Genomic DNA, 14,866 nt, shown 5'->3' with positions numbered 1-14,866 from the left:
GGCTTCGTGGATGGACCCTGAGCAAATCCAGCAACGACGGCAACTCGCGGACGAAGAGCCGAGCACCGGCCGCTCGTCCTGCTTCGGGAACGACCTCCCCGAAGGGCGGGCGTAAAATCTCCTGCTGCTACAGAGCTCGAGGGGGAGGCCGGGCGAGACAGAGAGCAGCTCTCCAAGGAGACTTCGGGCCCGGCCGGGGCCCGACGCGGGGAGAGCGGCCGGTCCCTCGCCGCTACCGCCCGCACGTGGCGCCGCCTCACGGGCCGCGCGCCGCCAGCCCTTCCGGCGCTCCCCGGGCGGGCGGGGCCCGGCGGCGGAAGCGTGTCCCGGCTTCCGGCGGAAGCGACGTCCCTCGCAGGTCGAGCCCGTAGTCAGGCCGTTTCCGCCTCGCGGCCGCCCTCACCGCCGGGCCAGACGCCGCCGCGGGAGGAGGGCGCGGAGCCGAGCCGTGCTGCGCGCGGGAGACTTGGCGGCTCGCCTTCCCTCAAGGCCGTTCATAAGGCGGCGGCGCCGGCGCCCGAAGGATGTGGCGGAGGCGGCAGTGGCAGGCGCCGCGGCCGAGGGAGCCCTGAGCCCGAGCGGCGCTTCCCGGCCCCGCGCACCGGCGGCCCGGCAGCGGCCCCCCTCCCGCTCCGCTCGTCCCGCCGCCCCTCCGCAGCGTCGCCTTCCGCGGCACCGCCCGCCCCTCGCCGGCTCCCCGCGCGCTGGAGCCCCGCGCGGGAGCTGAGGGGGAGCCCGTGAGCGCGGGAGCCGAGCGCCCCTCGGGGAGCGAGCGGCAGCCAGGATGGCCTCGTCGTCGGGCAACGACGACGACCTCACCATCCCCAGGGCTGCCATCAACAAGATGATCAAAGAAACGCTCCCCAACGTCCGCGTGGCAAACGATGCCCGGGAGCTGGTGGTGAACTGCTGCACTGAATTCATCCACCTCATCTCCTCCGAGGCCAACGAGATCTGCAACAAATCGGAGAAGAAAACCATCTCCCCGGAGCACGTCATACAAGGTGAGCTCCGGGAGGCCGTGTGCCGCCGGCCATTCGGGCGTCGGGCCGCTGCGGCTTTTCCCTCCCCGGTTTCTTGCAGTTGTGTAAGAGACAAAAGGCAGGGGTGTTTTCAGGGGCTCGGGGAACAGTGTCTCTTGTCTGGCGGGTCAGTCGCATCGCTGGGGAAGGTCGGCTTTGTGTGGTTAGGGTGACTGTTGGGTGTGCTCGGGACGAGCTCTCATTTTGCGGTTCGGAGAAGTCTGGGATGCTTTGAGTGAAGCCACCGAACCCATTCGTCTTTTTCCTACATGTGAAATGAGGTCTGCTTTTTCTAATGGCTGTGCAGATTTCTTTTACAGCCTGCTTTAACATCCTGAACTTATTAAATGTCTTTCTAATTGGAGACTGACAAGAGAGGTATGATTTGGTATGTGGGCCCAGGCTTCAATCTGGAGTCGTCCTGTTTGTGTCCTTTAAAGAGTAAAATATTCCTTCAGGGTTACCCTTGGAGTCCGATTGTTTAACGTTAAGTGTTGGTAGCTGTTGTAGAAAGCGTTTAAACATGACCTATGCCCTTGCATCTTTTTCTGCTGTTGACTTCCACTTCCCCTTGCTTGGAAAAAAAGGAGAATTCTCTCTCTGCCTCTCATTTGCTTTTCTTTAAATTCTGCCACAAACAGGGAGTTTCCTTGCTCATCCTTAAATCTCCAACAGGCATCTTTTGTCATTCACTTTGCTGCTTAAGCAAAGGTTGTTGATACAAGCATCTTGTAGTCAAACAAATTTGTAGCAGTAATAGTGAAAGAGTACTTTATTCTGCTGCCTGATAGAAATATTAACAGCAGCATTTGCTGTAGAGCTATTTTTGAGGACTACGATGATATCAAGCTAGTTTTAAAAACGTTACTTTTTTTTTTTGTAATGATTCTGTGAAACAAAAAGGAAAATCTGATTTATTTGGATTGTATCAGCTTGCTCACCAGAAGAGTGACTGGATTATGAACACCAAAACAAAATATGTAGCATATATGAGCTTTTATAGTAAATAAAATACATGTCAATCTGGAGGTTTAGCAAAGCAACTCCATCACAGAAGCTCAGGATGTAAAGAGTAGAACTTGTACTTGCACATGGAAGTATGATGCTTCTAAATATGTGGATAGGATCTTCAAGTGACCACCAAAATATTTAAGCTCAGTTCTTAACACAGGAATAGACGTGATCTTTAAGGTCAAGGACAACAAAGAATTGATGTATGAGAGTTTTTTGTTGTTTCCCAGTAGCAGTGGTCCTTGGAAGAGATATCACTTACTGCTGCCCTGGTTTCAGTCTGGGGTTTTTTTGGAAAACAAACTGAAACCAAAATGTATGCATGTATGTATACACACACGTGCATGTGCATATCATCAGCAGGTGGTCCCAAACCAAGTATTTTGCTGTGTTCTATGTCTTTGTGTTACCAGATTTTAGAGTTAGGAAAAAATATTTTCAGATTAGATTTGTAATTTTTAGTCAAATATTGCGAAGGAAAACTTTGGAGGTTTATCCATTTTTGTAATGCTCTGGAGATGGAACAAGTTGTTCGTGGATTTTCTGCTGTTCTTATCTTTAGGGAGATGTGCTATTAGCTTCTTCCAGATGCTGGTCAGTTGGCAGATGTTCCCTCTGTGAGGTATGAGGGTTTAGATTGCTAATTTTGGAAACAGTGGTCATGTGTATATAGGTATAGTGTTTCAGCATTTTCATCCATCTTCATACATTCTAGATACTGGCTGTGTTGATTTCCTCTTAATGTAGCTCCATGACAATGACGCTAACAAATTAAGTAATTGAAATAAGTTTGTTGTGGTCATCCAGATATCTTGTTCTTCTTAACTGGTTGAACCAGCTGTTTTAGAACTAAAATGAGGCTAATAGCCATCACATCATACCTAGTCCAGTCTAAACGCAGGCTGCTGCCAAGAGGAATTATTTTGTACCCTACCTAGAGTTGGATGTAGTAAGTGCTGATCCAACTGACCCTGTTGCTTGTTGAGAATCTAGCGGGGGGAGCAGAGTTTTCTGTCAGGTGAGTTTGCTGATCTGACTGTTCCTGTAAATGAGAAGTTACTAGATTGGAAGCAAGGAGCAGGAAGGATACTGAACTGGGAAGGAGAAGGGGGAAAGAGACACTGCAGTTGGTGACACCCTGCCATCGGGCTGTATTAGAGGTAATGTGAAACTGCACTTTGTCACTGTACTTAGTTGTTTGGCAGCAGTGGTGCTTGAGACACCCTTCCTTTGCTGTACTATTAAATTGATTATGTGGCCATGTGTTGAGGTAGAACTCTTTTCCCCTATCGCTGGGTTATGCTTCAGCTAGATGAAATCCCTGCTGTGTTTCATTGTCTGGTAGCACAAATACTTGACTGGCACAGTGCTGTCAACAGCACAGGGAAAGGAAAGCAGAGGCTTCTTGCATCCCATGAGAGATCTGATTTGGTAGATGTACTCAGACTATGCTAAGCACTCATTGCTAGCGATAAAACACAAGGCAGCTTCCCTGGAGAGTACCCAAAGGCATCAAGGCTACGCAGTACGCGGGAGTGGAGACAGTTTCCATGTTTATTGTTGAATCCCACCATTAGGAACCCAGTTGTGAGCCTGAGACCTTAATAAGCAAATGAATGTCCTTCCACCCTGGAATAGAAAATAGCCTCATTTGATAGTTATGCAAGTTGTAAGCAGATTTTTTTATGAGAAATTAACTTCTGTTGAATTCTGAAAATGGTTAAATCACCCTTTTCATTAAGTTTACTACTATGGTTACTTTGTCTACATAGAACTGTTGTGCAGCAAGGTAGGCTGTGGATTGATGGCAAATCCTGTAGCTTCTTTCATGGACTGTTAGGATACTGACAGTGTTTATATTAGCATTTAATGTTAAAAAATTCCAAACAACTGTTAATTCTTGGGATTTTACTTTGGAAGTTATTTTTCTTTGAAAGGAGCATAAAAAGTTTAAAATCTCAGGTATGAATGGCCAGATTGGATAATAAAACAAATGTAGAACTAATTATGCTTAACTGATTAATCTGAGATCTGCACCTTCATGCTGTCTTTAAGAGTGGAAGGGAACTGGGAAGGGATAGTTAGGATTTTGTGTTTATAAATATGAGAAGGCTCCCCTCGCCTTAAAGATGCTGTATTTTGGGATTCCATTGTTTAAATTCAATTTGATTGGTCTGACCTCAGTAAGATACTGAATTTTCAGCAAGTTGGGTAGATGTGTAGATTTCAGATTCCAGAAGTAGAAAGATTCTGAATGTTAGTGGAACAGTAGCTCTGCTAAAGTAGTAATCACTTGTCCCACATTTTAGCACCATGGTGGTATAAAGGGATTCATATTCCTCCCATGCATGTTCTGTAAAGCCTTGATGTGCTTCAAGAAGACAGGAAATTTCTTAAGTCATTTGACAGCCAGCAGACATTTGATGCGCTAGACTTGTGGTGCATATGTGGTTCTTCATAGCTTTATTATGTTGAACAATTGTACTAATCTATTTTGGATATATCGCATGTTTTCTTTTGGAAATTTTTTTTTTTTTAGTGTGCTATATTCAATACATAACTCTTAAGTTCTTTCAATTCATTTATTTTCTTTTAAGGGCCATTTCAAATTTCTGTAAAAACACATCTTGCTGTTGACTTCAGATCATACCTTGTTGCAGCAGATTGCCAGCCCTGATCACTGAACATTCCTTTGATGAACACCTATGTATTTGCCATGATGGTTTGTCTTACTGATGTTAGACTTGCAGAGTTCTTATATTTTTATACTTTGGCTTAAAAAAAAATTTGGGTAGTTTATTGTATATGCTCTTTACATTTTAAAATTGAATGAGTTGTTAAATATTTATAGACTGCTTAGCTAACTAGTTCTGGACCAAGAGATGTGGATTTGCCTCCTGTCTGCTGAGATTGAATTAAGCAGGTTTCTTGAAGGTTTTTGGTAATGCTCATAGAAACTATGGGCTAATTGAAAAAAAGTGTTTCCAGTGTCTGTGTGTGGGCTGAGGTTGAACTGGCATACTGTCTCTGAAGTAACTTGATTATCTCTAAATCAGTTTACCTTTTAATATTATTTATGCTCAGAAGTAGGTATTATGTAAATTCATTTGGCAAATGTTATCTGTAAAGGAGTGGTAGTCCGGCATGACTAGATAGCTGCTCCGTACTGCCCTGTTTAAGGCAGTGTGTTAATTGTCTCCCTGAGTACACGTTGGAAGCTGAAAACTTACAGAATACCATTGGGTGATTGTTTAGATGTATGATACAATGGCATGCTGCCTTAATTACGGGAAGGAAAAGGTTACTTACAAAATTAATGTTAGAATATAGTCTGAATGTAACTACGTTTGTTTACAACAAGTTGTTGATGTTTGCTGTTGTGCAGTTTCTTTTAGTGCTATTTCTTGAACAGCTTGTGACATAACATTTATCTTCCTTTATTTCAACCTTAAACCAGCTATCTTTCCCTAAGGAAAACTCTAATTTGTATAAATACTGTAAATGAACCAAGTGTTTTATTAAACTGAGACTTGTTTCTAGTATAACTGGTGTTTATGTAATATTTCGAGCATATTCTTTAACAGATTCCATTTTGGGGGGTGTGCATGTTTGGAGACATACTGTAGTAAATGGTGAATCAGGAAACAGTGTGTCTTCTGTCACGTGTTCTACCTGTTTTTTTTCAATAATCCTTCCTGTTCCTTTTGCATTCTTTAAACAAACTATTGTTGCATGGTATAGCTGCATTTCAGATTTATTTGGGCAGATAAAAGTGCAAGATTTCAGTTTCTGAACACGTTTTCATGTGGAGATAAGGGTTTCTGTTGAGAAATAAAACAATAAAGAGCTTGTACGTAATTTCATATAACTTTGTGTGAACGATGCATTTTTAGCTTCTTGGCACTTGACACGTGAATTTAGACCTTGAGACAAAAGCTAAGATTCATACATCTAAGGTAATATTAATTATTTATGTCCCTGCTCCTTGCAGGGGCGTTGGACTAGATGACCTGTGAAGGTCCCTTCCAACTCTAACCATTCTATGATTCATTCTATGATTCCATGATTTCTGTCTTAGTGAAAGATCTGTGATCATTTTACATGCGTTGGTTTTGCTCTGTTATAGGTTGCTAATTTACCTTTTACTGAAGACTTGCAGCAAAACTGGAAAGTTAAAACCCATGAGAACGATTCAGATAGGAAGGACTTAGTTGTATGAACTCTGCTTGATTCTGATAAGTAGAAGACAGGAGAAAGATGTCTTTTGAAGAATAATGTCTATCTCTAGTGAAATGTATCTGAAAGCTCTCAATCCTCAGTGAGTGCAGACTTCTTGGGTTATGCTTGACTGACCTTAATTTTTCTAGCATGAAAACATGCGCTCTTAAATGGCATAGGAGAAGAGACGGGGAAAATAGCTGTCAGATCTTCTTAGAAACACAGATTTTTCATCACCAGATGATAGAAAAGTCATCAACTTTTTACTTCTTAAAAAAAAAAATCTTTTAAACAAATCTATATCTATTATCAAAAGCTTCGTAAAAGACGAACAATGTGTTTTCTTTCTTTCTTTCTTTCTAGCACTAGAAAGTTTGGGGTTTGGCTCCTATATCAGTGAAGTAAAAGAAGTCTTACAAGAATGCAAAACAGTAGCACTAAAGAGAAGAAAGGCCAGTTCACGCTTGGAGAACCTTGGCATTCCGGAAGAAGAGCTTCTAAGGCAGCAACAGGAGTTATTTGCAAAAGTAAGTGAAGCAATACTTGTACTGATGAGGTTGGAATAATTAATACTGCAGATCTAATGCCACATAAACATGTGCACATCCCCAGAAGTATCCCCTTCCTTGTGAATTGCTGTGGCATCTAAGATGCTATTGACCTTGACCTATTTAAATGGGGGAAAGTAAAGTCAACAAATAAGATGCTGCTATTTGTCACTTCTCTGATTTGACATACAGGATTTTGTATAAAGCAAGTTTTATACTCTAGGTTTAAAAAGGATGGAGTTTTGCTGCTACTTAGGTTTTTCCATTCTACTGTAGAGAATACATCAAGAATTACTTGGCTGAGGAAATAAAAGAATGGCAGCTGATGTTCTAGGAAATTACCAGTTTTGATGCATTAAAAAGTGAAAAGAGCTTTTCTGTTTCTGGCCATCAGTGCACAAATGTTATTTCTTAGACTTTGAAAGAAACATTTCATCATTCAAAATTTCTAATTTGTCTTTTATCATCTTTACTCTTGGCAAGACTCTAATTGAGTGAATTCATGCATAAATTTTTAAAGAGGCAGCTGAGGCATAGGAAGAGTATTTGCTTGCAAATACTGCACATGCGCACACACACGCTCTCTCCATCACAGCCCTCTGCCCTCCCAGCTTTCCCAGATAGTTTGTGGACGTCTGCAAGTTTAAATGACTAAAAACCAATTTTATTTATTTCTCTTTTTACACCATCTTTCTCCCTACTATTCTCTTAGTTTGACAAGAAGACCATTCTCTAAACTAAGTGATGTGAAAACTATCTTGGATTTCTTTTTCCTCTTACCCCAGGAATGAGTCTTATTTTCTCAGTTTGTTTACTTTAATTTCCTCTGGTGAAAATGCTTATTCACTTAGGATTCAACAGATCTGACTACTGCAACCTTCTCTCCACTGCACTATACTTGTATCTTGCGGAAACAATGTTTTTTTCATATTACAACACATCAACTATTTAAATCTGAAATGTATGATGAATTTTAAGGCATTTAAAATTTCAGCATACCACATAACTGTTTTCAGCATGCAGTGAACTAAGTATGATAAATTCATGTCTGCCTAACTTCTGTACTAATGTTAGAAAGATCAGTATTGTTGCTTCTGAATGAAGGGGGAATTTACAAATAATAGTTTGATACTTCTTTTTTGACTTAGTATTTTGTTCAAATAATTTAGCATAGTGTACAAAACAAAAAAGCAGCAAAGACAAGGTGTGTTAAGGAAGTATTAGCTCCTGAGTAACATTAAAAAAAAAAACCAAAGCATAACAGAGAAAAGCTGAAACCACTTCCACCTTAGGTAAGCCACACTTTATTTAAGGAATCACCCCTTGAGGTGTGTTCTTTTTTTAATTCTATAATAGTGTGCCTTAATGTCTAAATTAAGGCAATACATGCAAGTTTGACAAGATTGTATGAATGATTTTTAAGAAGTCTTTAGTAATATGGAAAATCCTTGCTTAGATTCAAAGATGGCAGTCTCATCTTTCAAAAATAGTAGTTGTGACATGCGGTTGGAGGTACTGTAATTATTCTTAAAAATAGTTACACAAGTGCATGTTAGTGCTGATCTTGTTAATATTCTAGAGCGTGACACTAATACCTACTTCTTGCTCTAGTTATAAAATACTTGCCTGTTAATGTTATGGATGTTTGCCTATAGCTTGGATGATTGTAAATATTTGAAGTCAGTAGAATGGCTTATCCCAGCGTTCATGTACATCTAAGTTTCTGTGCAAGATGAGGGCCCTAACAGATCTGGGGTTTTTTTTGAGGCTTCTTCACTGAAGTTCATCTGTGCAATAAATAAGTTAAGTTTACCAGATGTTTCTTAGTTAATTCAACTCAATGGATTTCCTCCTTCCCCCCCCCCCCCCCCCCCCCCATTTTTTAAATGGCTAAGTGATGCCATTATAAGCATGGCAGTGAGGGTAGGCACGGACAAAACGATCTGTCCAGTGTGGAAGTGCTGAGCCTCTAGTTCCTGGTGCATGCATGTGTATCACCTTGTTGAATGTACAGTAAAATTAATTGTAGCAGGGTCAGTAGGGTGCCCTGTTGTTATCTTGTGTGTGATAAGTACTTATGCCTCTCCTATGTATCCAGGTGCTGCTGTTTTCCTTTCTTTAGAACTTTACACTTAAATTGTTTTCCAACCCTTGTAACATCACTACTGCTTTAAGTTTGAAATACCAAAAAGAGTTCACTGAGAAGAGTTTCCTACCTCTGTAAAAGTATTTTCTTTTAACGGTAGAACAGACTGAGGAAATACCTTACTTCTTGCAATAAGGGAAGACATGTTTTTCACTTTGCAAACTAGATACTCTGGTTTTGATCATTTTTGAAAGCATCATCTTTTGTCATGTTAAAATTTGCAAAACTAATAATTTGTTGACGCTTTGGAAAAAAAATAGGAAAATTCAGTAAGTGCAATGGGATTAGAAAGAAAATCATTACCATCGTAGTAATGACTTGTAGAAGTAGAAAAGTAAGGAAGACTTGAAGATTATAAAGAGCTTTTTCCTAATGTTGACTCAAAATCGAAACTGAAGTTTTAACACAGTTGGCTAGTATACTGTTGAAATCAACAGTAGTTGCTGACAAATGAAAACCCTGGATAGAAAAGTGAGAGGTCACTAGCTGAACTATTTGAAATGTTTTGTTAGTGTCTTATACCTTTCAGTAAAGAACCGTACCTTTCTGTAGCAAAGCCATACTCTATCTCAAATTTGAGATGACCTTACATTGCTCTGTTTTCCAAAGATAATGGCTTTCTTTGTTTTTGTAATAGTGTATGTCCTTGTGGTACCATTGGATGATTTCATAATTGCAAGTTTTAGTATTTGTAATCAACAAAGTAGGGCTGTTATCTCTCAACTGTGATTAAATGTTAAGATCTCTTGAAATTGAAGCCTAAAATTTCCATTGCTTTACTTCACTTAATTTTTCCATTAGGAATTGGTTCAGCACAGTCCTTACGATGGAACTTAAGTACAGTAGCTCCCACTTCTTGTTTTTGTAACTGTAAATCCTCCAAATGATGGCCTCTTCAGAGGAAGAGAGAATATACCTAAACATCTTGGTACAAATAATTAAGGTACTTCTAGATGTGTTTTTAATATGTACAATTAATAAAAAATTATACAAAAGGAATCTACAGGTGCAGATAAAACTGCTTTTAAAGGTAAGGTGCTCTAGAGATTCTTCACAAGGTATGTATGGGCTTAACAATTAAATTCGTGTCTTTAGGCTAGACAACAGCAAGCAGAACTGGCGCAGCAGGAATGGCTACAGATGCAACAAGCAGCTCAACAGGCACAGCTTGCTGCGGCCTCAGCCAGTGCATCCAATCAGGCAGGATCCTCTCAGGATGAAGATGATGAAGATGATATCTGAAATTCACCAGCTGAGTTTGTCTTTAAGAAATACTTTTCCTGCACAATGAAAACAGTGAAATGAATGCTTACCTGTAAGTTTGTATGCATCATGGACTGGCAATTGGTATTCTAGGGGTGTCTGCTGTTGTGTGCTGTACATGTATAAACTGTCTTTTTTTGAACTCTTGAAGATTTAAGGTTCAGTATCATATCAACTTTGGATTTTTAATGGTGTATATGGAAATTTTAGATAGCAGTGCGTCATTTATTTGATCAATAAACAGTGTTACAATAAACAACGAGTTTATAAAATATAGTGAGATTTATACAAAAAGCTCTAAATCCACATTTGCATTTCTTCCCTTTTAACTAAACTATAAAATCTTACTTAGAATTTTTAATTGTTTTTTGGGGGAGTGGTACAGTAGACATAATCTGTTAATGGGAAAGAAAAGCAGAGTTCAGCATAGTAGAGTCTGAATTCTTATCTCTTTTTAAAATGAGGATGTATATGGCAATAAATATTATATATTCTCAAACACCACACTTGTTAGAATTTGAAAATTATACATTTTCACCCAGCTAGGAAAAGGTATGTTTAATAGGAGTTGTACAAATTCAGTCTTTTTTTTTGTATAGGGGTGAAAAAAATAAACCCATGGTTTTATTACAACATCCTTTGACAGTCCTAACGGAATATTTCTCTTCAAAGACTGCCTGGTTTGAAAAACTAACTCTTCTATTATTTCACTCCAGTTTAACGTTAACTGTTGTTGATGGTATTTCATAGTCCAGATCTATTCATATTGTTGAAATACAAAGCTGGAACTTGATAAAACAGAATTGTTTTAGTTCCACTGACGTAACTGGGAATGATAAGTATTCAAGCCTAAGAAGGCAAAAGCTGAAGCTAAGAGCATGCTTACCATAAAAGAGGGAATTTATTTAACCTTGATTAGTCATTGTTGTCAGCGTAATGCTAACGTTCTCCAGACTAGATTGCCACTGGATTACTAAGATACCTTGTTGAAAGATAATATTTTCTTCATTCAGATTGGTTCATAGGTAAGTCCAGTTTTTGATAAACTGTTCCCAAGAGTGATCAGCAATACATGAAACAGAAATTATGTAGTAGTCCTTTTGATAGTTGATTTGAAAATTCTGTTGATTAATGGATGAGCAGCTGTTCTTTGTGTTGAAATAAAGCACAGTAGTGTCCATTGCTGAGTTTTAATGTGTTACTTGAAGTAATACTGGCATATCTTCTGGTACACTAATCTGAGCAGACTAGAAAAGCCACTTGCATGCTGCTGTAAATGATCCAATAGCTCTCTAACAATGCGGATTGTTTTATTAACTTTAGGTCCTCAGCAAGTCGCTCTAGTTCCAATTCTTGAGGAGGGCTGCAGCAGCCTGTTTATGTAAGAATGCAAACAGAAAATGATGTGCCCATTTTTACATGAAGATCTGAACAAGGTACAATTGGCATATATTCAGATCTCAGTCACATAGTGACTTTTGATTTAAATTTGAGATACATTAAGTTGCATATTGAATAAACCTGAACATGTCCTTAAATGCATTAACTCAGAAAAGTATTTGTTTGAATATTTAAGTTTAAAAAAGAAAAACAAAACAAAAAACCTTTAATGGATACTAATGAAATAGGTTAGGCAAGGTTTGACCGAGGAAGTGGTTTTCTGCAAAGGTTTAAGTACCAAAGGTAGAAAATCTAGTCTAGTGATACAATATTAATGTGCAGTGTTGGCTTTTCTAATTTGTACTGTAATACCTTCACACTTTCTATTTTAAATGAGTCTTTTCCTTTTAAATAATATTAGGTATATTTTCACACCTTTCTTTTCTGATGCAGAATTCAGGTTAACATTTTACTGCATCTGGTATGTATGGTGTAATATGTTTGGATCCTTGTGACCTTTCTTTTGGACATTCTTGTGCTTTTTCATATGCTGTATTCTTCAAGCAATAAAATTCTGATGTGTTTTTATAAAATTGCTTTTATATTTAATGAATAGTCTGTCTTCTTCATTGCATTTATTAAAAAAAAAAGTTAAGACTACTTAAACTTTGCTGTTATATTGACCCATTTAACAATTTTTGTGACCAAAGTCTTTACAACCTGAGTGCTGTTGAATGGCATTGCTGTTCACTGGGGTTGTTAATGCTTGCAAACAATATTTCTGGGCTTGACTTGCTCTCTTTCCTCTTGGGAATTGCATTTTATGTATATGCATTTTTATAACCTGACCTTTTTAACTTGAAAAGTTGAACAAAACCCCTGTAGATCAGGTATAACCTGCTGAAATACTTTCAGTTTAACAAAGTGAAAGACCACAGGCAGAGGTTGGGGAAATAATATATGTTAGTCTGCTGTTGAATTAATTTAATGTGGATAGTCTTGTTTAGAAACTACTTTACCTATTCAGCCATTCCACCTCAAGTATGAAAAGTAAACTTTGGCAGTTGCAGGGGGAGAATCTTCACTGATCTTTCAGCAAAATAAGAATTTTGTATTACTTTGCTGTTTTGCTTCCATGTACTAGCTGTTTCGTGAAGACAAGCGACGTCTGAATTTGTGGTGCCACTGATTTTTTTGGTACACTAGATGCATATAGTGTAAAGTTTGGTTAGTGAACTGCATTGTTACTTTGTCTCAGAAGAAACATGTATAAGGATGTGTCTGATTCTTAAATATTGAGTTGATGAGATTATCTGTGGATTTTCCATAATTATTCTGACAGTCTGTTTCAGAGTGCTTTCACTAAGTGACTTTATTGCAAAATCTTTCTTTTCTGTTATTTTAATAAACCTTATGTCTGCATGACACTGTGGATAATGAATATAGTTGTATTTACTACACTGAGGTACTTTTAAAGGAAGTGTCTTAAGGATTCTAAACATCAAATACTTTAAATGGTATTTGAATTTCACTACTTAAATGTGGCTAGTTGAGTTTGGTACTGAAACAGTGGAAAGGAATTTCTGCAAGAATGGAAAAAGTCTCCAAAAGCCACAATTATAAATGGTGCTCTTCAGATTTTTGTAAAAGTACCTCTGTTAAGGAGGACTCTGTGTAATAATGCCTGTGTTGATCTTTTCATAATTTTGAAACGGTGCCAAGTCAGGGGCATAAAGTGACTTAATGACTGTTATGAAACAAGAAAACCCTTACTCTGAAATGTACACTCCATTTTAGTCTCTCAGTGTTGGATTGTGATTTTGTGTAAACCTCGTACAAAATGCAGAAGGAGGAGTGTAATATGAAAGGTTAAGAATGCTGTAGTGAAATTTACTTTCAATATTCACTATTAATCTGTATAAGATGGAGAAGTTTTACTTTGCAGCTTACACAGTGGGAGTACCTCAGTGGGATACTGGCCAGTGTTAAGATGGATTTTGCTTACAGATAAATTAGACAGTCTAGCTCTTTGATCTCTTGGACTTGCTGTAAGTCTACTCAATGGATGTGCCATCTGCGACTAGAGTATACCGGCTATAACTCCGTGATGAGAAGGAGTATCCGTGAGGCTTAGCGTAGGCCAGTTAAGGTTTGCTGGCAGTCAGGAATGATAGGTTCCTTTTCAAAAGATGTTTGTGCTTAGTTTGAATATTTCTCTTCCTGATTGGAATGAGTGTTTTTCTTTTTGGTTCCATGCAAACATAGCTATAGAAATGGGTAATTTTGAGAATTTAATAATGGCATTGGAGGTAGTTATCTGCGTTCTTGGGTACATGGGGCAACAAGTATGCTAGAGCTGTGTGTTCCTGGAAAGAATAAGATCCAGTGAATGCTTGAATTGGAGGCTGGTTTTTTCTGTGGTTCTGTGCTGGTATGCAACTGAGACAATACTTGGGGAGTGGAGGTTTTGCAGCAAAATGATTAGACAGCGCATCAGCTGGATATGCCAGATCCCATACATCTGTCATTCATAAATCCCGTAAGGATGAGTTTTGCTGTGTGGATGAATCTAGCATAAACTTGAATAACCTAGAGTAAAAATACGTCACAGATGATGCTCCTGCCTATGTTGGGGAAGGGGACATTTGATTTTACTTCTTCATGGCTATGATTTATTGTTACATTAACTACAGGAATACAACTTGAAGACTTGTATCCCACGGCCTGAACCAAATGTTCAATGAAGGATTGACAGTACTTCCTACAACCCGTTTCCTTTTTCCGGAGTTTTAAATATGAAGAGCTACTATGCTTTACATACCTGGGGTGAAGATTTGAGGCGTATGAAATTCTTTAAAGATTATATTTAATTTTAAGGCTGAATGTTCATGTGGTTAATTTTTGTAATACCTGAGATTTTTTTTTCTTCTTTCAAAGAACGTCATGGGTATTAAACTAGAGGCACTGAACTCTGTTTTCATTTGCATCAAAGGCAGAAGAATCTTCTCACCATAGCAAGGTCTGGACTTAATTTCTTCCCTTCCCCCTCAGCCCCCACCTAGGATAATTAATGATATTGGAGTAGTAGTATTACATGGTGTAACTTTGAATGATTTCGACACATTTCAGTGGGGATTAGTCCAGTTCTGGTATTAGTTCAATACTGTTACTTGTCAGTAATCATAAACTTTTGTATCTTGAAAGCATTGTACAAGCATTAATTAGGCATGGGCAATGTTACACTGCCTAGTGTAATAATGTTGGTATTTGAACAGTCC

At 39.0% G+C, this 14,866-nt stretch overlaps 1 protein-coding gene across 2 annotated transcripts; it reads left to right on the top strand.

Moving 5' to 3' along the window:
* Positions 1-365: 365 nt before the first annotated feature.
* On the top strand, positions 366-13,013 carry DR1 (down-regulator of transcription 1). Of its 2 annotated transcripts, XR_015259227.1 has the most exons (4): positions 366-1,004; positions 6,615-6,778; positions 10,041-10,260; positions 10,808-13,013. XR_015259227.1 is itself a non-coding variant. In XM_010118614.2 (3 exons), exons 1-3 carry the CDS (start codon positions 785-787, stop codon positions 10,185-10,187), a joined length of 531 nt encoding a protein of 176 aa, XP_010116916.2. In that variant the 5' UTR covers positions 366-784; the 3' UTR covers positions 10,188-13,013. The 2 variants fall into 2 exon arrangements, 1 of the variants encoding a protein (XP_010116916.2); XM_010118614.2 differs by having other exon boundaries at positions 10,041-13,013.
* The last annotated feature ends 1,853 nt before the right edge of the window (positions 13,014-14,866 follow it).

Source organism: Chlamydotis macqueenii, chromosome 8, assembly GCF_036417535.1.
Source record: "Chlamydotis macqueenii isolate bChlMac1 chromosome 8, bChlMac1.mat, whole genome shotgun sequence".
Lineage (NCBI taxonomy): Eukaryota > Metazoa > Chordata > Aves > Otidiformes > Otididae > Chlamydotis > Chlamydotis macqueenii.
Note: the sequence above shows the minus strand (reverse complement) of the source record. Positions and strands in the feature narration are given on the sequence as shown.